Consider the following 25,240-nt stretch of genomic DNA (forward strand, 5'->3'; position numbering starts at 1 on the left):
ATATCAGATTACCTGCTGTCTAGGGGAGGCGGGAGGGAGGGGAGGGAAGGAGAAAAATCTGAAATTGTAAAGCTTGTATAAACAAAAGTTGAGAACTATCTTTATATGTAACGGGAAAAAAATAAAATACTTAATTAATTTTAAAAAAATAAATTACTTTAGTTGGTTTGATAGAATTTTGTCTAAAATATTTGCGTCAATGTTCATTAATAATATTGACCTATAATTTTTTTCTGCGTTTTATCTTTCCATGGTTTCAGGATTTGGACTATATTTTTTTCATAGAAGGATTCTGATAAGAGTTCTTTCTTGGGGCAGCTAAGTGGCACATTGGATAAAGCACTGGCCTGAATTCAGGAGGACCTGAGTTCAAATCTGGCCTCAGACACTTGACATTTACTAGCTGTGTGACTCTGGTCAAGTCATTTAACCCTCATTGCCCCACCTCCCCAAAAAAATCTTTCTTTATCAATTTTTGAGAATTGTGAAGTGTGGTAACTTTCCTTTAAAAGTTTATAGAATTCTCTTGTGAATCCTGTAGTGCAGAGAAATATGTATATTCTTTTGCTGTCCCATCTAGAAGAAACCATGTCTTTTAACTATTTTCTCCAGCATTTTTTCAGTTCCATGTTTTTCTTATTTAAAACTTAAAGAGGGGAGCAGCTAGGTGGCACAGTGGATAGAGCACCGGCCCTGGAGTCAGGAGTACCTGAGTTCAAATCCGGCCTCAGACACTTAACACTTACTAGCTGTGTGACCCTGGGCAAGTCACTTAACCCCAATTGCCTCACTAAAAAAAACAAAAAAAAAACACCTTAAAGACGGATATTGAAGTTTCCTGTCACTATTGTGTCTTTCAATGGGTAGATAAATAAAGAGATAGATATATATGAACATAGATAGATAAATCTTGAAGCTCAGATAATATTTACCTTATAAATCTGGATGCTTAGACATTTGGAGTGTGTAAATTTATTGCTGATATTGGGGTTTTGTCTACAATTCCTTTCAACATAATATAGTTTACATGTTTATCCCTTTTTATTTTTTGAAAGTTTATTTTTGCATTGTTTCATAGCATGGTAACTTCTTTGCTTTTGGGTTTGCTTGATGCTTGATAAATTTTTTTAATCCCCTCATTTTGATTTTGTTTTTGTCTTTGTTTTTTTAAAGATACTTCTTGAAAGCAACAAGTTGTGGAGTTTTGTTTTTATATACAATCAGTCAGTTTTTTATTTTATTGGTATTATGTTATCCATTCACATTTAAAGTTATACTTATATTTTTCTTCATCTGTTTCTAAAATTTTGTTAAGTTGTGATTTTTCCCGTCCTCTATAAGTACAGTATTATATTCTTTCACTTAATTTATTTTTTTATGGTGACTCAGTTCCCACTGGCTTTCTTTTCCCTCACCTTTGATCTGTTCTTCTCAGTTGTTTCATTTTTCTTCTTAGGGATTTTATTTATTAGTTCATTTTTCTCTCCTATTCTTATTTGGTTATATATTTCTTCCCTCTCTTCCTCTATGTCAAGTAGATTCTCTCTTCCTTTCCTCCCCTTTAGTCCTGTCCATTGGTGTTTTAAATTTATTTGGGGGGAAGCACCCCCTTCCAAAAAATATTTTCTCACTCTTCACTAAACATCCTCTCTTTCTGTCTACTCTAGGCCTTCATTCTCTGATTCATGATCCCTATAATTATCTGATCTCTCTTTTCTCTGTATCCTTCCTGCCATCAGAGCTTCCAAGGTATTCTTTCTAGGCTCTTTTTGTCACTGTGTTGTAGAGCTTTCGATGGATTTCCCTTTTTGATCCTGCCTCATAGAATATTACCAGTTATTACAGATCTCAGAAAGGACACTACCTCATGCTAGCGTCCCTCTCCCAGCACATCCCTAATTATGTAATCCATCACTGATCTATAATTACCCAAGGTTACCTTGTTTCACATATGCTTTGAAATCTCTTTTCTGTATCTATGTTTTTCCATTCTTCTGGGTGCCAGTTGCCCCCAGGGGTCCCAACTCCCCCCTGCCAATGTAGGACAAGTAAACATTTCAAGCAACAAATCTCCCAGGCCACACCCAGCATAGGGTCCCCATCTCCCTTCATAGACCTCTCCTCAGCCATAGAAGAATTCAACAGTGGAAACACCTCTCACCACCAAAGTAAGGCCTCTTTCATTTTTCCTTTTTCAATCCTTTCATTATTCTTCTCAATCATTTCCCTTACATAGTCTTCTCCTTCTGAGACCACCAAGGTTACCTTCCAATCATTACTATCCCTTCACTTCACACCAATGTATCACACACTCCACTTTGTCCTCCTGTTCCTTTCCCTCCTTTTCATCTACCCTCCCATATTGTAATAAAGTCACACATACACCCACACCCACACCTACATACAATGATTCACTTGTAGGCAGGATGTCACCAGATTCTCTCCATAATGCTGTGTCCCTCCCCTCCCCCATCTGCCTCTTCACCATTACCTCTAACAGATTTCTACCTTCACTCCTCTCTCCTTGTGTATATTTAGAAAGAAATATCTTTTTTGTCTTTCTATTGTCACTGTTATGATTGCTATCCTTGCCTGGTGCATTTATACATTCCTCCTGTGTTTCTTCTGATTGGGATGTTCAAGAAGCAAATAATCAATTCACTTCTGGTTTTCTTTCTAAAAATGTTCCAAACTCTTCTTTATTATTAAATGTCCATCTTTTTTCCTGCATGGTTAAGCTCATATCTTCAAGTTGGTAATCCTGGGCTTCAACCAGAGTTCTATTGCTCTTCAGAACCAATTATTCCATTCCCCTCTATGTTTTCTAGTAGGTACAGAATATTCTTGCATTATTGGAATGTCCTTTCCTTGTATCTAGAGGTCTTTTTCCTGATCATTTGTAGAACATGTTGTTCGTAAATTGAAATGTTAAATATAACCACTACGTGTCTTGGAATTTGCAGCCTTGGGGTTTGTTTTTGTTTGTTTGTTTGTTTGTTTGTTTTTGTTTTTTTCTAGAAGTTATCCATAAATTCTTTCACTTGGAATTTCATTTTCTATGTTCAGAAGCTATGAACTGCTGTGGGCAGTTCTATTCTATTATTTCCTGCATTGTGGTGTTAAGGGTTTTTTTGTACAGCCATGTTTTTGGCCAACCTATGATCCATAGGTGATCTCTACTTACCCTATCTTCAAGATCTGTATATTTGTGTAGTGAGCATATTTTAAAAATATTATTAGTTTTGGCTTCTCTTCTAGATTTTACTTCATTCCTGAGTATTTGCATTCCCAATATATTATTCTCTCTTTTGTTTCTTTGGTGAGGCTTGCCATTGCAGATTCCAAATTTTTTTATTCTGCTAATTGTTTTTGCTGTGCAGGACATAAATTATTTCTCATACTTCTCATTTCTCCATTGAACTGCTGGGGAATAATGTGTCGTGGTTCCATGTTCTCTTCACATTCCACACTGTCCTCTGTCACATAAAACATTGAAACATTTTCCTGCAATTTGCAGTATTTATTCATAGATGCCTAAACTCATTTACTAGATCTGGAGGCCATATTTCTTTATGGTGTTACCATTTTTCCTGTTGATTTTATCTGTTTATATTCAATATCTTCCTTTTTTCTGCCTGAAATATTTGGTAATTTCAGTCTTTTGAGAGGGCACCCTTATTCTCCCTAACACTCACTTTCTAACTCCCTCCTTTCTGATTGTGTATTCATTAGGGGCTAGATCTCAAAATGTCTCAGCCTCCTCCCATGCTGGTTAATTCATGGTTCAACAGCTGAGGTCTTTGCCTCAAGTGACTTTTGGATGGCCACATCTGGCCCCACCCTGGTGCTCTTTCCCTCAGGTTTGGTGGAGTGCTACACAGCCACATAGTCACACACACACACACACACACACACACACACACACACACACACACACGTCCTGGTGACCTGTCCCATTCCCTTTGTTCCTTAGTTCTCTGACCTGGCAGCAGTAGTTCAGAGCTTTACAATGCTAGTGCTATGGGGTTATAGCCCCCAACAGTCTTTTTTCCTGAATGAGGCCAAGATGGTTGTTACAGCCCAAATTTTCACAGCTTGGATTTGGGGTCTCCATAGCTTTGGAAAGAGGGAGGAGGCTATAGGAGTGGGTTTTCTTGTATGTAAGTCATTGCTGTGTTCTTGAATTAGCTACAGCAGCCTTACTAGTGGTATCATGGGAGGTGGGGGACAGGTGCTAAGTGACCTTGGGATCAGTAAGCACCAGCTTGTGGATTTGAGGTTGTTGTTGTAATCATTTTTAACCTTTTGGATTCTGCATGTAGTCAGCTGAAGTTGCTCTTTCTTTGTCATATAATTTCTATTTTGAAGAAGTTCGAGAGATAATGGGGATCAGAGAAAATGTTTAATCTTCTCATGTTCTTCATGTGACCTAGTGCTTTTTAACCATTAATTTCTTTTTTTCTGCCTACAAATATTCCCCAATCTCCCTTATCTTTAACAAACCTTAACTTAATTTTGACATCCCCATAACCTATTTTCCCACTTCTCTTCTATAGCCAAACTTTAAAAAGATTATCTATATTCATGAATTCACAACCTCATTTCTCAGTCTCTTGTAATCTGTCTTCTGACTCTACTTCTATCCAATGTTACCTCTGTGATGTTTAAAATCTAAATTGTGGTCACCTTAAATCAGAAGCTTCAGCTCCAGTCTAGCCTAGAGTTCCAGCCTGGTTGGGTTCTTCCTGAAGTCCTCCTCCACGAGCCTGCTTTAATCAGGAACACCCTTTTTGCAAGCTGTTTGTGGAAGCTTTTTTATACATCTGGAACAGAGGCGGTCCTTACACCCTGCTTCAAGGTGATTGGTTGGCGTCATCCAAATCCATTGTCTTTGAAGGTGTTCTCAAGTTGAGTTCATAGTCTAGTTTCTGAGAATTATACCTTCTTAAGGGATAGCCAGGTGTGATTACAATCCAATTAACTTGATACAATCCAATTAACTTGAAGTAGGCTTAATCAGCAGTCAATCACTCTCACTTGATTCAATCAGTATAGATTAATCTACAGGTGGGTCTTAGAGTATTTCATCACATTCCCCCCTTTGTTTCTTCTAGGAAGAGGTGTTCCTAGATGAAACAGTAAAAAAAATAATTAAGTCTTTGTAAGTCTTTTCTCAGTTCTCTTGTCTTCTTGGAGTGGTAAGATGTCATCAGGAGGAAGCTGGATTCTGGTCTGGAAAGCTGGATTCTTCTTCTTTAACTGAATTGCTGGATTTTTTTACTAAACCTTAGCATAGCGTTGTCAATGATCAAATTTAGTACATTCCATTACACCTCTTTACTGCTAAACCTTCTCTCAGTCCTCATCTTCCTTTGACATTTCTGAAGCTTTTTATGTTGACCCAGCAGAGGGCATGAAAGGTTTCATTTTTGTCTTTGTGTATCCCCAAAACTTAACACATGGTAGGAACTCAATCAATGTTTGTTGAGTTTAATTGAATTGGCCATCTCCACATCCATCATATTCCCCTACCTTGGTTTCCATGCTGCTGCTCTCTCTTTGTTCTCACCTCTCTTACTGCTCCTCAGTTTTACTTTATCTTTATCCATCTTCCACAAGTTCTATCCTGGTCCCTTTTTTTCTTTTGTCTTATATGACTTCTCTCTAATCTGTTTGCATGAGATGACTCTCCATCTAGATGACTCTCAAATCTATTTACTGTTTTAACTTTTCTCTTGAACTCCAGTCCTGCATCAAGAGATTCTTCCTGAATAGTCCATTGGCATCTCAAATTCAAGATCATAGATCTCAGAATTGTAAGGAAACTCAGAACCCATTTAATTCAACCCATAACTGAACAGAAATCACCTCAACAATGATGCTGGCGATAAGTCTTTGCTTAAAGATTTCAATTGAGAGAAAACTCATTATATCATGAGCCAATTCATTCCACTTCTCAGAAGTTCTAATTTTTTAAAAAATGTTTCCATCAAACTTAAAGTTGCTTCTCTGATTTCTAATGATTGCTTCTGGTTCTGTTTCCTGAAACCAAGCAGAACAATTCATTTTTTCCCAGCACATGGTATATATAGGACATAGTATAAAGAGACCAGAAGGCCAAGGACTGGGCCTTGAGTAACACACATTTTTAGGAGATAGGTAGTTATAGAGGAGCATTTGAAATAAATAAAGAAGGTAGAGTTGGAGAGGTAGGATGAGAAGCAGGTTTGTACAGTGTTTGGAAGCTAACAGAGGAAAGAATTTTAAGAAGGGGAGCTGGAGAATAGTGTCATACATAGCAGAGAAGTCAAGGGGAACAAAGAAATCATTGCCACCTTGAGTCACTCCTAGAAGATATGACACAAGTAAAATAAAGACCTCTCTTCCTTACAAGACTAAACAAAACAAAACAAAAAAGGGCTAAATGGAGGTGGTTCCTTAACATTACAGAATAAAAAGGGGAAAGAGTGAGTTGGTATTCAAAAGACACTTAACTAGCTCCTAATTTTCTTTAGTGGATCCTCTCCAATTCTCTCCTTAATTTCCCCTCCATTCCTTCAGATTCTCACCTCCCTTCTAATTTTCTTCTCCATTCTGTAAGTTGCTTGGATGTACTCTAACTCAGGGCTTCTTAACCTTTTTCCACTTGAGACCCCTTTTTGCCTGAGAAATTTTTACACAACTCCAGATATATAGGTATATAAAGTAGGTATAAATAACCTTTTAACTGTTGTCAAATTTTTCACAACTCCCACATTCGATTATGCCACCCCATATGGAGTCGCAACCCACAGTTTAAGAAGCTAGGCACTAGTTCACCCTCTAAGGGTTAGAGGGTGTCAGTAAGTTTTATGGTTATAGGAAACAGATTTAGAGCAGATATGCTGGATACAAAGAGGACTGTTTTACTAAAATTATCATCTCTCTGTGCCCACCTTGAGTATACAAAGTTTGGCTGACAGTCACTATAACTCATTATTTTCCAACTTGCCAAACTTCCAGAATAACATTCTACTTTAACATAAACTTTGCATGAAAAGAAGTCTAAGAATCTGTGCAATGTGACTTTTCTTTCAATTTCTGATCTGTATGATCCATTCCTATTAATACTTTTACTTTTTTTCTGTCTTCCTGGCAGGGCCTTTTTAGAGTGGCTCCCTCTGCTTCCAAACTGAAAAAGCTGAAAGCTGCTCTGGACTGCTGTGTACTGGATGTGCAGGAATATTCAGCTGATCCTCATGCCATTGCAGGTAGTGGAGTTGCCTGGTTGTCATGTGGCTGAATTAGACAGGGATTTTCAGGAGAGGGAATGAGTATACTTTTAAGGTAGGTGTGTCTGGGACACTAAAACTTATGAATTCCCATCATGCCTTTGAGATGTCCAAAGGCAGTTTTCCCAATTACAAGTCACAGCAAAAAAAAAGGATCAAGAAAAAAAAAAATCAGCTTTTTTTTTTTTTTTTGTCCAGTATGCCTGGTCTAAGAGTGATTTTGAAAGAGAAGGAGCAGGCATCCATGCTCAATGTTGTGCCCAAGTGCTATACTCAGTGCTCTTAATCCAAGCCTTCTGAGAGCCAGCTTCTAGATTTATATATCAGGCTACTTATCAAGTACCTTCCTCTGCCCTGTTATAATTGCTGATGGTAAATAATCTGTTCATGTCCAGGAGCTCTAAAGTCTTATCTCAGAGAGTTGCCAGAACCTCTCATGACCTTTGAACTCTATGAAGAGTGGATTCAGGCTTCCAAGTGAGTATCCTGACTGTCACAAAAGCTATGGTTTTGGTGGGGTTTTTAAAATATAGTTACAGAGAGAAATGTTGAAGTAGCCAGGAGGTAAGACAAAGAGGAACTAGTCTTGAAAACATAAGGGAATAGTAAGCCAGAAAAATATTGAAAAAAGATCAGAAAAATGAGAAAGAATCCATGAGAAACAGTTGGGTAGACAATACAAAAGCCTGAATCTCTATTTGATGAACAACCTACCTCCCAAATTTTATAGAGCTCATTATTGTAACCTGCCTTTGGACTAGACAAGAATTGATTCAGATCTCAAAGATGTAGTTGATCTGTAAGTTTTTACTTATGGATTTTTATCCATATTGGGTGAAACAGAACAGAAGGCTTATTTTGAAAGGTGAGGAAGGGAGAAGCATGAAAGGAAAAACTGAACAGTGTCAGAACTTGAGAGTGTAAAAACTGAGGGCAAAATTCAATGAACAGCAAAATCTCTTGATTAACAGATTAGTGAACAGCTGCAGCTAATGGAAACTGACTTAGGTCAAAAGATTACAAAGGGAAAGTGTTTCAAGAGACTTCTGGCCATGGGAACCAAATTGCATTACAGCAATGGGCTTGGGGTATTGGGACATGAAGAAATGCAGTTTGTGCCAGAATTAGTGACTATGTCCAATAACAACCAGAAAAGGTTTTGTTTCCTCAATTATTGGAGATTTAAAAGCTTGAAGGTAAAGCAGAGAAGAAATAAGAAGCAAAGCCATGCTCTGTGTACATGGTAAGCACTTAATACATGTTTAATAGAATTGGATTGATAAATTAAACTGAATGAGGCAAGACTTGTTAACTTCGCTGATTAATTTGTAATTTGCCTACCTCAATGTAGTTTGTACCCCCTAGATTTCTCATTTTATAGGAAATGTGGGAACTCAATACTTTCTTGTACACTTAGAGTTGACTACTTCTTTACCAAGAGGAGGGGAGGTATGTGTCATCATCTGTTCTCTGGACTCAGAAATGTTCATTGCATTAATCCAAGGTCTCATGTCATCAAATATTCCTTTTTTTATATTAATGTGGTCATTGTGTGTGTTTTTCTTTAAGTTATATTGACTTCGTACCAGCCCTGTAAATCTTCCTAAATTTCTCTGAATTTTTCATACTTATTGTCTCATATATAGCACAATATTACATTATATTCTTATACCATAATTTTTTAGCCATTCCCCCAGTCAATTAGTACCTATATTCTTTTAAGATATCTTAGTGATCCCTTTTTTTAAAAGTATGTGATTCTTTGATTATTTACTATGGAATAAGGGGTACAAATTGCAAAGGGCAAAGCTATACCCCAAGAACAAAAGTTTAAAAATGATTTCTTCCCTTGGATAAGACACAGCACAGTACCTCTCACATAGTAGGCACTTAATCAAATCCATTTTTTCCAATTAAAAACTTCTTGAGAGCAAAGCCTGTCCCTCTCCCTCTCCCTCATCCCAAAATCCAATTAGATTGCAAGTACTTTCAATTTTTCCTCCATATCAGCTCTCAAGTCTATGCCCTTCTATCAACTCACATAGCCACTACCCTATTTCAGATCATTGTCATGTCTTAGACTATTATGATAGCTTCCTAATTGAACTCCCTGCCTGCAACCCCCTCCCTTCTCAAATTCATGTTCTACGCAGTGAATAAAATAATCTGAAAACATCACTTCTCTGCTCAAAAACCATCAGTGGGGTCTATTTGGCCTCTTAGATAGAAGATAGATTCCATGGCCTGGCATTTAAAAGTCCCTTTCAGTTTGTCTCCAACATACAGCTTTCTACCTTTGTTGCATACCATTTGCCTTCACCTGGTCTATTCTAGCCAAGCTGGACTAATCGCACTATTCACCATATATATCAAATAGAACATCTTCCACTTCTGTGCATTTGCACAAGCTGTCCCCCATGTCTGGAATGCACTACTTCCTCATCTCCCTCATTCAGAATCTTTAACTGTCAGGCTCAGCTCAACTGCATCTTCCTTAAAGATTTCCTAATCTACACCTTCCTCCAAAATACTTCTCACATGTCTCGTTTTCCTCGAATTACTGCTTACTTATTTATCTCTTCAACTGTTGTATGATATAAACTTCAGCAAGGAAGAAATTATTGTGTTATTATCTTTGTATTTCTAACATCTAGTATAAAGTAGACTTAATAAATGTCTATTATTGGGGCAGCTAGGTGGCACTGGATTCAAGAGGACCTGAGTTCAAATCTGGCCTCAGACACCTGAAACTTACTAGCTGTATGGCCCTTGGAAAGTCACTTAATCCTCATTGCCCCACCCCACCCCCAAAAGTCTGTTATTGAACTAAAAAATTTCACAGTGAATTCTTTCGGAGGCACTAATGTTGTATTGAAAAGAGTACTAGACTTGGAGGCAGGATACATAGATTCTAATTTCTACTTTATTAAAACTAGATTGTGACTTTGGGTAAATCTAGTAACAGTATGATGAAGATTATTTGGATTATAGCTAAAGAGGAAGAAAAAGTGGTTTTTCCTTTGGCGTATACTACAGATCACCCAGACAGAAAAGGGAATTGATGGGGAGTTTGAGAAAGAAATAAAAAGTTTGGCACAGAGGCATGATCTAGTGGTGGAGAACTTCAGTTATCCAAATCTTGTTAGAACTCTTTTATCTACCAATAACAGAGAAGGTAATAACTTCTTGATTTGTCTTTATGATAATTTCATCCTTCAAAAGGTGGAGGAAGCAAAAAGGAGAAATTTTATTCTGAATCTGATTCTTACTGATGGGGGGAAATGGTTGCTGGTTTAGAAATTTGAGAACCTTAGTAGAAAGGGACCTCTCTAGTCTAGATTTTACAATAGTGATAGTGAGGAAATCTGAGTATGGTCTGAACCTAAATCTGGGGAAAATAGATTTCCAAAGAGTTTGGAGAAGTTAGGATTTCATAGAATAAAATATATATAGGAGATGCTCAAGACAGAAATTTTAAAGACAAAAAAGGAAACTTTCCAATGATGAAGAAGTAAAGTAGGAATTGATAAAGAAACCAATGTGGATGCACCAACCAACTAGATTTTAAAAGTAAATATACAGAAGTTGGAGACAAGACCAAATACCAGAAGATGGATATGATGTGTGTGGCACAGTCCCATAAAAATTCTGTAAGAAATGCTAACCCACAGAATGAGTTCAGGGCAGCAAGAGAAGCTAAGGACAAACAAAAAATGTTTTTGTTTGTTTGTTTTGCCATATTGGGGTTTGGGGGGAAAAGGAGGGTGAAAGAAGACCTTTGGACAATGATAACTGACAGCAGAGAAAAAGCAGAACAGCTTAATTCTGATTTTGTTTCTGTTTTCTCGGCAAAGGAGAAGCACGTTTACCCTGGAAATGACAGAACAAACAAGACTAACAGGGAATTGATACCCAAGATAAGTAAGGAGAAAGCAAGAAAGCACCTAACTTCCCTTGATGAATTCAAGTCTCCTGGCCCAGGTGAACTACATTTTCTGGTCCTGAACGAACTGGCAGATACGATTGCTAAGACACTATCAGAGATATTCTTGCTATCAGACTCCCTAAAAAAAAGAAGTTAAAGCATTTCTCAAACATTGCAATATGCCCAACTTGACATTTAATGAAATAACACACTAAATTTGGTTGAAAGATGAAAAATGGGAGAGAGACAAGATAAAGAAGGGAAAATGTCCTGATTTTCTTAAAAGGAAAGAGAACAGAGGCTGCTTAACTTCAATTCCTGGGAATATTCCAGGCTGGATCATTAGAGAGATGGTTGAAAGGAAACTAGAAAGGGAAAAATGGATTATAAAGGGCCAACATGGCTTCAAAAAGATGTCATGCCAGATTTCCCCTTTTTCCTTTTTTTTTTTTTAACAAAGTTACTAAACTAGTAGATGAGGGGGATTTTATGGATATAGTTTAACTATATTTTAGTAGAGCTTTTGATAGAATATTCTCAGACTATTCCTATGAAGAAGAGGGAAAGATGTGGATTGGGTAATGATACAGTCAAATAAGTTCAGCACTGGTTGGATGCTAGACACAGAGAAGTTGCTAATGGTTCATTGTTATCATAACAGGAGGTCTCTAGTGGAGTACTCCATGGATCTGTGCTTGTTCTTGCAGTGTTTAATATTTTTATCAATGACCTAGATAAAACCATAGTTGGCATGGTCATCAAATTTGCAGATGAAATTAATTTGACAGGAATAGGATCCTCACATGCTAGAGCAAACACTGGGCTAAATATTAGAAGATACATTATAATAGAGATAAATGTAAAGTCATTTACTTAAGTCCAAAAAAACCCAACTTCAGAAGTATAAGATAAAAGAGGCATTGGTAAACAGCTAGGGTTCTAAAAAAAGATTTCAGGATTTTAGTGCATGGCAAGCTCAATGTGAGTCAATAGTATGATGTGGCAGCCAAAAAAGCTAATGTGATCTTGGACTGTGTTAAGAAAGGTATAATTTCCAAGAATGGGAAGATGATCATTCATCTATACTGCGCCCTCTTCAGAATTCATCTGAAGTATTGTGTACTGTTCTTGTCACCAACATTTAAGGATACTGATAAGCCAAAGTGTCCAGAAGAGGGTAACTGCAGTGGAAAAAGGCCTTGAGACCATGACATATGAAGATTGATTTACTGGAAATGTTTAGCCTGAAGAAAATAACTTAGGTAAAACATGACAGCTATCTTCAACTATTTGGAAGCCTATCACAATAAGGAGAGATTAACCTTGTTCTTTTGGGCCCATAACGTAGAACCAGAAGCAATGGGTGGAAATTGCAAAAGGTACATTTAGGCTCAGTGCCAGGTGAAACTTGCTAACAATAAAAGCTGTGCAGAAGTGAAAAGCGCTGCCTAGACTCCTTGGAGGTTTTTAAGCAGAGGCAGGATAAACACTTCTCCTGGAAATTTTAGTGAGAATTTATTTAGTGAATGGGTTGAACTAAACGGCTGCTAAGGTTCCTTACATCTCAGATTCTGTGATGAGCATCATTCTCTAGATGGCAGTCTGGAGTCAGAAACTCCTGACTTCAGATGTGGCCTCAGACATGTACTGGCCAAGCTGGGCAAATCAGTTAACCACTGTTTGCCTCAGTTTCCTTATCCATAAAAATGAGGATAACAATAGCTCTTGCCTCTCAGGTTTGTTGGAGGATCATATGAGATAACTGTAAAGTGCTTAGCATAGTGTCTGGCACATAGGAAGTGCTATCGGCATATTGACTATTATTATTTCTCTATTTTATGGAATTTATATCAGACAAAAAGTTAGTGATGGAATCATAAGACCTCAAAGCCCACACCCAGGAAAATTCCTACCATCAGACAGAGGTTTAGCTGTCTGCCCTAATTTAAATTCCCATCTCTAGCTAACCCCCTGAATCATAAAGATTGTAACAAAAATCAAGATATAGATGACTTTTAGGTAAAAAGATGTGAGCACAGTATCTGTTACTGGACAGGAATAGATGGAGGAAGGGAAGGGATTGAGCAATCCTTTTTAAAGAACTTATTACAGTCTTTAAACAAATTGTAACGTCATTACCAGTCTTCTGCTCCAAGTTGCCTGTCGGGGCCAGGTGGCCTGCTTACTCTACCACAGCTGAGCTTGCCTTTAGTTTTCCCCTTTCATTCTTTTATTTCAGTTTCCACTTTTTACTGTTGTCTCTGTTGCACCAGTTCTTTACAGCTCAGCTTGTTAAATCCTGGATGAGTTTGAGGACACTTCCTGATGCTGCTGCTACACTCTTGCAGGAACTCTTCCTTCTTCATAGTCTGTCTCTCAGACCTTGTGTGTCCCTTTAAGCACTTGTGTTTTTGACTCAAATCTGCTTTCTTCTCAAGAGAACTAAGAAAAAGCTTGTTCCTCTGACTTGCAATTCGCAGGATATCAAGCAATTCTCAAACCCCTATTATATTCATATAATATGAATACTTGATCTAGTTTTTCTCTTATAAGTTTGACTTTTTAAATATTACCTTGGTATTTAATAAAAATGAAATAATAAAGTTTGTTGATATTGTATTTTTTATTATACATATAAACTATTGTAGATCTTGAGTGTTGGAAGGAACGTCAGAAGCCACTGAGTCTAACTAATACGTGTACAAGAAAATCCTTTAGAACATATTCAGTGCTTATCCAGCTTTTGTCTGAAGACTTATATTGAAAAATAATCCACTGTCTCTTCAGATAGCCCCTTCTGCTTTTTATGGCTCTTATTGTGAAAAAAATTTTTTTTCTGGCATAAAGCCCAAGTCTACTCTTTTATCCTATACCCATTGTTCCTAGCCTTGTCTAGCAAAGAGGTCGAAACTTCAAGTACTCAAAGAATATCTATCATATTCCCCACAAATCTTCTGTTCTTCAAGCTAAACATCGTCATAGAGCATGGTTTCAAGACTCATCACCATCTTGATTGCCCTTCTCTAGACACTTCACAACTTATCAATGTAAATCCTAGGATATAGTTCCCAGAATTTTAAAAATTCTCCAAAAGTATTCTGAATATAGCAGAGTACAAGCTTATTAACATTTCTCTTGTCCTATACACTGTGCCTTTATTTTTATTATTTTGTTAAGTATTTTATATTTTTCTAATTACATGTAAAAAATTTTAACATTTAAAAAAAATTTTTGAGTTCCAAATTCTCTCCCCCCCTCCTTCTACTTCCGCCTCATTGAGAAGGCAAGCAATTTGATAAAGGTTATACATGTACAGTCATGCAAAGGATATTTCTATATTAGCCATGTTATAAAAGAAAACACAGACAAAAAAAGAAGGAAAATAAAGTAAGAAAACATATGTTTTGAATTGCATTAAAACTCCATCAATTCTTTCTCTGGAAGTGGATATAATTTTTCATGATAAGTCCTTTAGAATTGTCTTGAATCATTGCATTGCTAAGAATAAGTCATTCATAGTAGATCATCATAAATTATTGCTGTTACTGTCTACAATGTTCTGCTGGTTCTGCTCATTTCACTTTTCATTCATTCAAATGTAAATTTTTCAAGGTTTTTCTTAAATCTGCTTGTTCATCATTTCTTATAGCACAATAGTATTCCATTACATTCGTATATCACAACTTGTTCAGCCATTCCCCAACTCATGGGCAACCCTTCAATTTCCAGTTCTTTGCTACTACCAAAAAAATCTGCTATAAACATTTTTGTACATATAGGTTTGTTTTTTTTTTTAAATCTCTTCGCAATACAAACCTGGTAGTGCTATTGATGGATCAAAGGGTATGCAGAGTTTTACAACCCTCTGGGAATAGTTTCAAATTGCTTTGCAAAATGGTTGGTTGATATCACAACTCTAACAACAGGGCATTGCTGTCCCAATTTTCTCAAATTGGGGGGCAGAGCCAAAATGCCAGAGAGAAACCAAGAAGTTGCCTGAACTCTCCCAAATTTCCCTTGGAAACAATGTTAAATTAAGCCTCTAAATGGATTCTGGAGTTATAGAATCTACAAAAAGATGGAGTAAAACAATCTTACAGATTAATATAACCTAGAAGGACTTCAGGAAAGGTCTGTCTCATATGGACAAAAGGGAAGTACAGCACAGCATAGAAGATGTCTTGGCAAACCAGCAGAAGCCTCTTAGTCACAGAACAGATTAGCAGCTGAGGACCCTCCAGTCCTGGCTCAGCAGGCCAGTTGTGAGGCCACTACTAGTCCAGCAGCTGGGATATCTGCTACACAACAGGCTGGGCTACCCCAGTGCACTGAGCAAACCTCCAGCTACTAAGGCCTCATAGCAGAAAGCTAATGATCAGGCCTCTGGCACCAGCAAAAAGAAGCTTGTGACAGTACTCCATATGCCCCAGAGCAAAATTCAACTTTAAAAGACACAAAATAGGCTAAAATATGAGTAAGAAACAGGAAAGAAACCTCACCATAGAAAGCTACTATGGAGATAGAGAAGACCAAAACGCAAACTCAGAAGAGTACAACAGTGTCAAAATGCCTACATGGGAATCCTCAAAGGAGAATTTGAATTGGTCTCAAGACCAAAAAGCCCTCTTGGAAAAGCTCAAAAGAGATTTTATTAATCAAATAAGAGATATAGCAGAAAAATGGGAAAAGAAATGAGAGTTATGCAAGGGAGAGTCAATAGCTTGGAAAAAGGAAACAACTCCTCAAAAAATACAACTGGCCAAATGGAAAAGGAGTTGCAAATGCTGACTGGAGAAAATAATTCCTTAAGAATCAGAATTGGGCAGATGGAAGCTAATGACTCAATAAGACATCAGGAAGTAGTAAGGCAGAATCAAAAGAATGTAAGCCACCTCCCTTCATATTTTTTTCATTAATTCCTTTGATATTCTTGACCTATTACTCTTCCAGATGAAATTTGTTATTATTTTTTCTAACTCTATAAAATAATTTTTTGGTATTTTAGTCATCACACTGAATAAGTAAATTAATTCAGGTAGAATTGTCATTTTTGTTATCTTGGATCAGCTTATGCATGAGCAATTAATATTTTTCAATTGTTTAGATCTGACTTTATTTGTATGAATAGTATTTTTAATTGTGTTCAGATAGTTCCTGGGTTTCTCTTGGCAGATAGACTCCCAAGGATTTTATATCATCTGCAGTTATTTTAAATGGAATTTGTCTTTCTGTCTCTTGCAGCTGGACTTGGTTGGACTTAAGGAAATGCTGATGATTTATGTGGGTTTATTTTATATTCTACAACTGCTAAAATTGTTAACTCTTACTTTATATTTTATTTTTCCCCCAATGAAACATAAGAACAATTTTTAATATTTATTCTTTTAAATGTTGAGTCCCAAATTTTCTCCCTCCCTGGCTCAGTTCCCCCTTCCCTGAGATAGTATGCAATTTGATATAGGTTATACATGTGCAATTATGCAAAATATATTTTCCTGTCAAAGTTTTTGTTTGTCCTTCATTCTCGAAGGGGACCATTACACTGAGGTGATGTCATGACTTGCATTGAATTGGATTTAAGTGAGGAAGGATTTTGCAAGGTCACCAACCTGACTCTTTCCTCTAGAGCCATCTACATCCAGTAGCAAGATATATATCAGGATGACTGGAGATGGCCCCAAATGTTCAAGGCAATTTGGGATTAAGTGACTTGCCCAGGGTCACACAGCTAATAAGTGTCTGAGGTGATATTTGAACTCAGGTGTCAGTGCTCTATCTACTGTACCACCCAGCTTCCCCTTGTTTCCCTATTAGTCATGCTGTAAAAGAAGACACAGACCCAAAAGAAACACACTCAAAACACACATACATACACACACAAAGTGAAAAATAGTATACTTCTATCTGCATTCAGATTCTATCAGTTTTTTCTTTGGAGCTGGTTAGCATTTTTCATCACAAGTCCTTTGAAATTGTGTTGGATCATTCTATTACTGAGAATATCTAAGTCATTGACAGTTGATCATTGTACAATATTGCTGATACTATGTACAATGCTCTGCTGGTTCTTCTCATTTCACTTTGCAACAGTCCATGTAAGTCTTTCCAGATTTTTCTGAAATCAGCTTTCTCATAATTTCTTATACCACAATAATATTCCATTGCAATCATATGCCACAACTTGTTCAGCCATAATTTCTAATTCTTTGTTAACAACAGTAAAAAAAAAAAAAGAACTAGTATAAATATTTAATATAAATATGTACTTTCACCTTTTTTTAATCTCTTGGTGATACAGACCTAGTAGTCATATTGCTGGGTCAAAGGGTATGCCCAGTTTTATAACATTTTGGAAATAGTTCTAAATTGCTTTGTAAAATGATTAGATTAGTTCATAACTCCACCAACAGTGCATTAGTTTCCCAATTTTCTCATATCCCAATATTAATCATTTTGCTTTTCTTTAAGATTAGCCAATATAATAGGTATGAGGTAGTACCTCAGAGTTGTTTTAATTTGCATTTCTCTAATCAATAGTGATTTAGATAATTTTTTTCATATAACTATAGATAGATTTCTTCTTCTGAAAACTACCTGTTCATATCCTTTGACCATTTATCAATTGAGGGAATGACTTGTACTCTTATACATTTGACTCAGTTCTCCATATGTTTTAGAAATTAGGTCTTTATCAAAGAAACTTTCTATAAAAAAATTCCCCCAGTATTCTGTTTTCTTTCTAATCTTGGTTGCCTTGATTTCGTTTGTGTAAAATCTTTTTAATTTATAAAAAAATCAAAATTATCCATTTTACATGTAGTAATGTTCTCTCTCTCTCTCTCTCTCTCTCTCTCTCTCTCTCTCTCTCTCTCTCTCTCTTTCTCTCTCTCATTTAGTCATAAATTCTTCTCTTCTCCATAGATCCTTGCATCCCAAATTTGCTTATGGTATCATCTTTTATGTTTAAATCATGTATGCATTTTGACCTTTTCTTGGTATACAGGTTCTGCCATACTGTTCAGTTTTCCCAGCAATTTTTATCAAATAGTGAATTCAAACACTAGATTACTATGGTCATTTACTACTGTGTTTTGTGTACCTAATCTACTCCACTGATTCACAACTCTCTCTCTCTCTCTCTCTCTCTCTCTCTCTCTCTCTCTCTCTCTCTCTCTCTCTCTCTCTCTTTCTCGCTTGTGGGGCAATGAGGGTTAAGTGACTTGCTCAGGGTCACACAGCTAGTAAGTATCAAGTGTCTGAAGCCAGATTTGAACTCAGGTCCTCCTGAATCCAGGGCCAGTGCTTTATCTACTATTCCACCTAGCTGCCCCCCAACTCTATTTCTTAGCCAATACCAGATAGTTTTGATGATTACCACTTTATAAGATAATGTGATGTTTTGTATGGCACCTTTCTTGTTATTAATTCAACTACTTTTTAGGTGATTCTTTAGGATTCTCTAAATATACCGTCATATCATTCACAAAGAGTAATAGTTTTGTTTCTGTATTGCAATTCTGCATTGTAATTCCTTTGATATCTTTTTTATTCTCATTGCTATAGCGAACATTTCTAATACAATATTGAATTATAATGTTGAGAATGGGCATCCTTACTTCACACCTGTTCTTTTTGGGAAATCTTTTAACTTATCCCCACTAAAAATAAGGATTGCTGATAATTTTAGATGGATACTACTTATCATTTTAAGGAAAGCTCAGTTTATTCCTATGTTCTCTAGTGTTTTTATTAGGAATGGACATTGAATTTTGTCAAAAGCTTTTTCTGCATTTGTTGAGATAACCATATTATTTTTGTTGCTTTTGTTATTGATTCAGTTAAATATTTTGCTAATTTTCCTAATATTGAACCAGCCCTGCATTCCTGGTATAAATCCCACCTGGTCATAGTGTATGATTGTTGTGATATTTTGCTGTAATCTCCTTGCAAGTATTTTATTTAATTTTTTTGTATCAGTATTCATTAGGAAAATTGGTCTAACTTAATCTTTCCCTTTTTCTGCTCTTCGTGGTTTAGATATCAGTACCTTATTTGTGTCACAAAAGAAATTTAGTAGGACTCCTTCTTTGCCTATTTTTCCAAATTGTTGGAATTCATTGTTCTTTAAATATTTGCCAGAATTCATTTGTGAATCCATTTGGTCCTGGGGATTTTTTTTTTTTTTAGTGAGGCATTTGGGGTTAAGTGACTTGCCCAGGATCACACAGCTAGTAAGTGTTAAGTGTCTGAGGCCAGATTTGAACTCAGGTACTTCTGATGCCAGGGCCGGTGCTCTATTCACTGTACCATCTAGCTGCCCCTGGGGATTTTTCCTTAGGGAGCTCATTGATGGCTTATTCAACTTCTTTATCTGAAATAGATATTTATTTAGACATCCAATTTCCTTTTCTATTAATCTGGGCAATTTATATTTTTGTAAATATTCATCCATTTTGCTTCAATTATTATATTTATTGATATATAATTGGGGGAAATAGCTCCTAATAATTGCTTTGATTCTCTTTTTGTTGGTGGTGAATTCACTCTTTCCATTTTTTGATACTAGTCATTTTGTTTTCTTCTTTTTTAAATCAAATTCACTAATTGGTTATCTATTTTATTGGATTTTTCATAAGACCACCTCCTAATTTTATTTCTTAACTCAATAGTTTTCTTTCAATTTTGTTAATCTCTCCTTTAATTTTCAGAATTTCCAATTTGGTGTTTAATTGGGAATTTTTAATTTGTTCTTTTTCACTGTTCTGTCCTTTCACTGTTTTATTGATATAAGTATTTAGAGATATAAAATTTCCCCTATGTACTGCTTTGGCTGCTTCCCATATATTTTGGTATGGTGTCTCATTGTTATCATTCTTTTTAATTAAATTATTGTTTCTATTATTTTTTTCTTTGACCCACTCCTTCTTTAGGAATTTTTATTGCAATTTTTATTGCATTATGATCTGAAAAGGATGCATTTTTTATTTCTGCTTTTCTGCATTTGGTGTGAGGTTTTTATGCCCTAATTCATTGTCAGGTTTTGTATACATGTCATGTATCACTGAGAAAAAGGTATATTCCTTTCTATTCCTGCTCAGAAAATTAAAAAAAACAGTAAAGGAACCTACTTGCACAAATATATATATATATATATATATATATATATATAATAGCAGCTCTTTTTGTACTGACTAAGAATTGTAAATCTAGGGGATGCCCATCAATTGCAGAATGGATGAACAAGTTGTAGTATATGATTGTGATGGAATATTATTGTTCTATAAGAAATGACAAGCAGGATGATTTCAGAAAGACCTGGAAAGACATATATGAACTGATACAAAGTGAATTGAGTAGAACCATGAGTACATTGTACACAGTAACAGCAATATTGTACAACGAAGATCTGTGAATGACAGCTATTCTCAGCAATACAATTATCCAAGACAATCCCAAAGGATTTATGATGAAAAATGCTATCTACCTCAAAAAAAAAAAAACAACCTGATGTCTGAATCCAGACTAAAGCATGCTATTTTTTACTTTCTTTTTTCTTTCTTTCCTTATAACTTTTCTTTCTTTCTTTCTTTTTGCTTGAGTCTTCTTGCACAAAGTGACTAATATGGACATGGTTGCACATGTATAACCTATATCAGATTGTGATATATATACCACATGAATGGGACAGAGAAAGGAAGGATAGAATTTGGAATTCAGTTTTTTAAAAAAATGTTTAAAATTATCTTTACATGTAATTGGTGGAGAAATAAAATATAAAAAATAAATTTGGATCCTATACCATTTGGTGCATAGATGTTTAGTAGTGATATTACTTCATCATTTGCGGTACCTTTTAGATAAATGTAGAGTCCCTACTTATCTCATTTAAAGAAATCTTTTTTTCTTTTTGCTTGTTTGGGATCTTGATTGCTGCCTCTGCTTTTTTTTTTTACTTCATTTGAAGCATCATAGATTCTGCTCCAGCTCCTTACCTTTACTCTGTGTCTCTTTGAGTGTTTTTCTTGAAAACAACATATAGTAGGATTCTGTTTTTTTAATCCATTCTGCCATCAACTTCCAGTTTGTGAGTGAGATGATCCCATTCACATTCACAGTGATGATTACTAACTGTGCATTGCCCCCCAATTTATTCTGCTCTCTCCTTTCACCCTGTCCCTCCTCAAAAGTGTTTTTCTTCTTACCACCTCCTCCCCAAGCTACCTTTCTATCAGCCCCCCATCTTCTTTTATACCCTTTACCCCCTACTTCCCTATAGGGTAAGATAGATTTCTATACCCAATTGAGTATATGTTATTCCCTCTTTGAACCAATTTCAATGAGAGTAAGATTCAAGCATTGTTCATGTGTGCCCCCATCATCTTTCCCTCCACTATAAAATCTCTTTTATGTGAGATGATTTACCCCATTCTCCCTCTCCCTTCACTATCCTCCCAGAGCATCACTCATTCTCACCCCTTAATTTTATTTTTAGATATCATACCATCACATTCAACTCACACTTGTACCTTCTGTCTATGTATCCTCTTTCTAAAAGCCCTAATAATTCTAAAGTTCTTTGAAGTTACAAGTATCTTCTTCCCATGTTGGAATGTAAATAGCTTAACTTTATTGAATTCTTTATGATTTATCTTTCCTCTTTGCCTTTTTAAGCTTCTTTTGAGTCTTGTATTTGAAAGTCAGGTTTTCTATTTAACTCTGGTCTCTCCATCAGGAATTCTTGGAATTCCTCAATTTCATTAAATTTCAATTTTTCTCCCTGAAAGATTTTACTCAGCATTGCTGTGTAGGTGATTCTTGGTTGTAATCCTACCTCCTTTACCTTCAAGAATAGCATATTTCAAGTCCACTGATCCTTTAATGTTGAAACTGCTAAATCTTGTATGATCCTGACTGTAACTCATAATATTTGAATTATTTCTTTCTGGCTGCTTGTAACATTTTCTCCTTGTGCTGAGAGCTCTAATATTTGCTTACAATATTCCTAGGAATTTTAATTTGGGGATCTCTTTTAGGAGATGATTTCTAGGTTCTTTCAATTTCTATTTTACACTCTGATGCTAGAATAGCAAGGCAGTTTCTGAAATATGATGTCTAGGTTCTTTTTTATCATAGCGTTCAGGTAGTTCAATAATTCTTAAATTAACTCTCGAGTATTATTATACAAAATTACTAATATGGAAATGTTTTACATAATTGGACATGTATCACCAACCTATATCTGATAGCTTACCACCTCAGGGAGGGGGGACGGAAAGGAGGGAGGAAGTCAGGGAAATAATTTGAGGTTCAAAACTTTAAATAAAAATGTTTTTTAAAAATAAAGTGCAGCTTGGTGGCACAGTGGATAAAGCACCAACCCTGGATTCAGGAGGACCTAAGTTCAAATCCAACTCAGACACTTGACACTGTGTGATTCTGGGCAAGTCACTTAACCCTCATTGCCCTACAAAAATAGATAGATAGATAGATAGATAGATAGATAGATAGATAGATAGATAGATAGATAGATAGATAGATAGATAGATGAAAATTACCTTTCCTAGATCTATTTTCCATATCACTTGTTTTTCCAATAAGATGTTTCACAGTTTCTTCTTTTTATTTTTACTGTTTCTTGATGTCTCATGGAGTCATTAGCTTCTACTTTCCCAATTCTAATTTTGGGGGAATTATTTTCTTCAGTGAGCCTTTGTACCTCCATTTCCTTTTGGCCACTGGTGAACTATATGCTGTCATTAATTATATACTATTATATAATCAGTAGTTATTATTTACATACATTTCATACATACATTTTCGTGGGTTTTTTTTTGGGGGGGGGTTATTTGTTTGTTTGCTTGTTTTTCACACATACATTTTCTATGTGGATGGTCAGGCCAAACCCAAGTTCCTTTAGGTAGAGATGCTTATTCTGGGGCCCCTGGAATCCCAAAAGTCTGAGCTTGAATGGGAAAATTGCATCTTTATTTTCACTAACTTATAACTGAAAGTTAGTATTCCTTTTTATCATAGATGAAAGCAATAAGCATATCATTTTTGTTATTGTTTAAAGACTTCATTTCCCTATCTCACCTGTGCTGGAAGTGCAGGGGTTACTCCTGAGGCCCTACCAATTGGTATGGAAACATTTATCTTCTTCATTTCTGACATGGTTTAGTTTGCCCCACTTTAGACAACCTAGAGGCCCCTTACTCCCAGGGTGTCAACACATTAATGCCAAACGTAGTGCAGACATCCAATTAGCATACTCCATGGCAGCTCAGAACTCCTGTCCTTGAAACCTGCCAGTCTCAGCCAGTATCCCACGTAGCTGGATTTAGTGGCTTGAGCTATGACAGCTAACGACAGACATTACTCTGAGGAGAGGTTAATTGGATTCATCAGATTAACAGAGATTCGTGACATAAAAATATTTAAGAAATACTATTTTGGAGAAAAGAAGAAAATGCAGATCAAAAATGTGCTGATCAGGGGGCAGCTAGGTGGTGCAGTGGATAGAGCACTGGCCCTGGATTCAGGAGGACCTGAGTTCAAATCCAGCCTCATACACTTAACACTTACTAGCTGTGTGACCCTAGGCAAGTCACTTAACCCCAATTGCCTCACCAAAGAAAAAAAATAAAGTGCTGATTAGAAACTGAAATAAGTAAGTCTCTCCTTATCACATTGTAGAGATTCTTAGACTTCTTTTCATGCAAAGTTTATGTTAAAGGAGAATGTTATTCTGGAAGTTTAGCAAGTTGCAAAGTAAAGGGTGAGTTATAAGTGACTGTCAGCCAAACATTGTACACTCAGGGTGGAAATAGACTGTTGTTGATTTTAGGAAAATAATCCTTTTTTTACCCAACATATCTTCTCTAAATCTCTTTCCTCTAACCATAAAACTTACTGACACTCTCTGACTTTTAGAGGATGAGCTAGAGTAAATTCAAGAGATCTCCAGAATGGAGAAGAGAATTAGAAGGAAGCTGAGAGTCTGAAGGAATGGAGGGGATTTAATTAAGGAGAGAATGGAGAGCAGCCTCCATAGTAAGTTAGGAGCTAGAAAGGAAATTGGTTAACTAGCTCTTGGATACCAACTCACTTTTCCCCCTTTCATTCTGTAATGCTAAGGAACTAATCTGTTTAGTATTGTAAAGAAGAAAGTTAGGTCTTCTTTGTTACCCTCAATGGAAGAACCAAATTTACATCTCCTGGGATTGATTCAAGATGGCAGTAATCTCTGTTCACTTTGATTTCTCTTCTATGTATGGCATTTTTCATCAGTTCCCCTTCTTAAAATTCTCCCCTCCTTTAGTTTCCAAATACTATACTAGCCTGTTTCTCAACCTCTTTCCAATTGTACCTTCTTTATTTACTTCAAATGCTACTCTATGACCACCTATCTCCTAAAAATGTGTGTCTTGTCTTTTCTCTTTATACTATGTCCTACAAATACTATGTGCTGGGAAAGCTTATGAAGTCTCACAGCTTCACCTATCACCCACATGCTGATGACTCTCAAATGCACATATTCAGACTAAGCTTCTTATCAGAGCTTCAGTTCTATACCACCAACTGTATACTAAATATCAAATGTTAAATTAATATTTGATAAATATCAAATATTTATCAAATTATAAAAATTATATTAAACTTAACCCAGCTCACAGAATACTATGTTGTGTTCTATAAAATGAAGGGATGGAAGTAATTTATCTCGAAGGCCTATTTTAGCACTGAATCTAGGTTTCTATATTTCCTAAATTCTCTGTCAGTGTATCACCACTCTTCCAGAAAACAAAACTTAAGATCCTTAGAATCATCTTTGAAACTCCATTACTTATGTCTAATCATTTGCCAAATCCTACTTATTTCACTTTCAGTATAAATAAGCATTTTGTTCTTTTTTATTCCCATAGCCACAACACTATTTTAAGATCTTGCTAGCTCCTCAATAAGAATAATACCTTGCATTTATATAGTACTTTATGGTTTGCAAAGTGCTTCACATTTGTTAATTCATTTGATCGTCACTTCAACT

At 36.0% G+C, this 25,240-nt stretch overlaps 1 protein-coding gene across 5 annotated transcripts in view; it reads left to right on the forward strand.

Moving 5' to 3' along the window:
• The window catches only part of ARHGAP44 (Rho GTPase activating protein 44), a 147,435-nt gene that overhangs the window by 78,940 nt on the left and 43,255 nt on the right, over window positions 1-25,240 (forward strand). For all 5 annotated transcript variants that reach the window (XM_044001817.1, XM_044001813.1, XM_044001814.1 and 2 more), the window contains exons 11-12: window positions 7,139-7,250; window positions 7,667-7,748. In XM_044001817.1, coding sequence (XP_043857752.1) covers window positions 7,139-7,250; window positions 7,667-7,748 — 194 coding nt within the window. The remainder of the gene's footprint in view (window positions 1-7,138; window positions 7,251-7,666; window positions 7,749-25,240) is intronic.

The sequence above is a fragment of the Dromiciops gliroides genome, chromosome 4 (genome assembly GCF_019393635.1).
Source record: "Dromiciops gliroides isolate mDroGli1 chromosome 4, mDroGli1.pri, whole genome shotgun sequence".
Classification (NCBI taxonomy): Eukaryota; Metazoa; Chordata; class Mammalia; order Microbiotheria; family Microbiotheriidae; genus Dromiciops; species Dromiciops gliroides.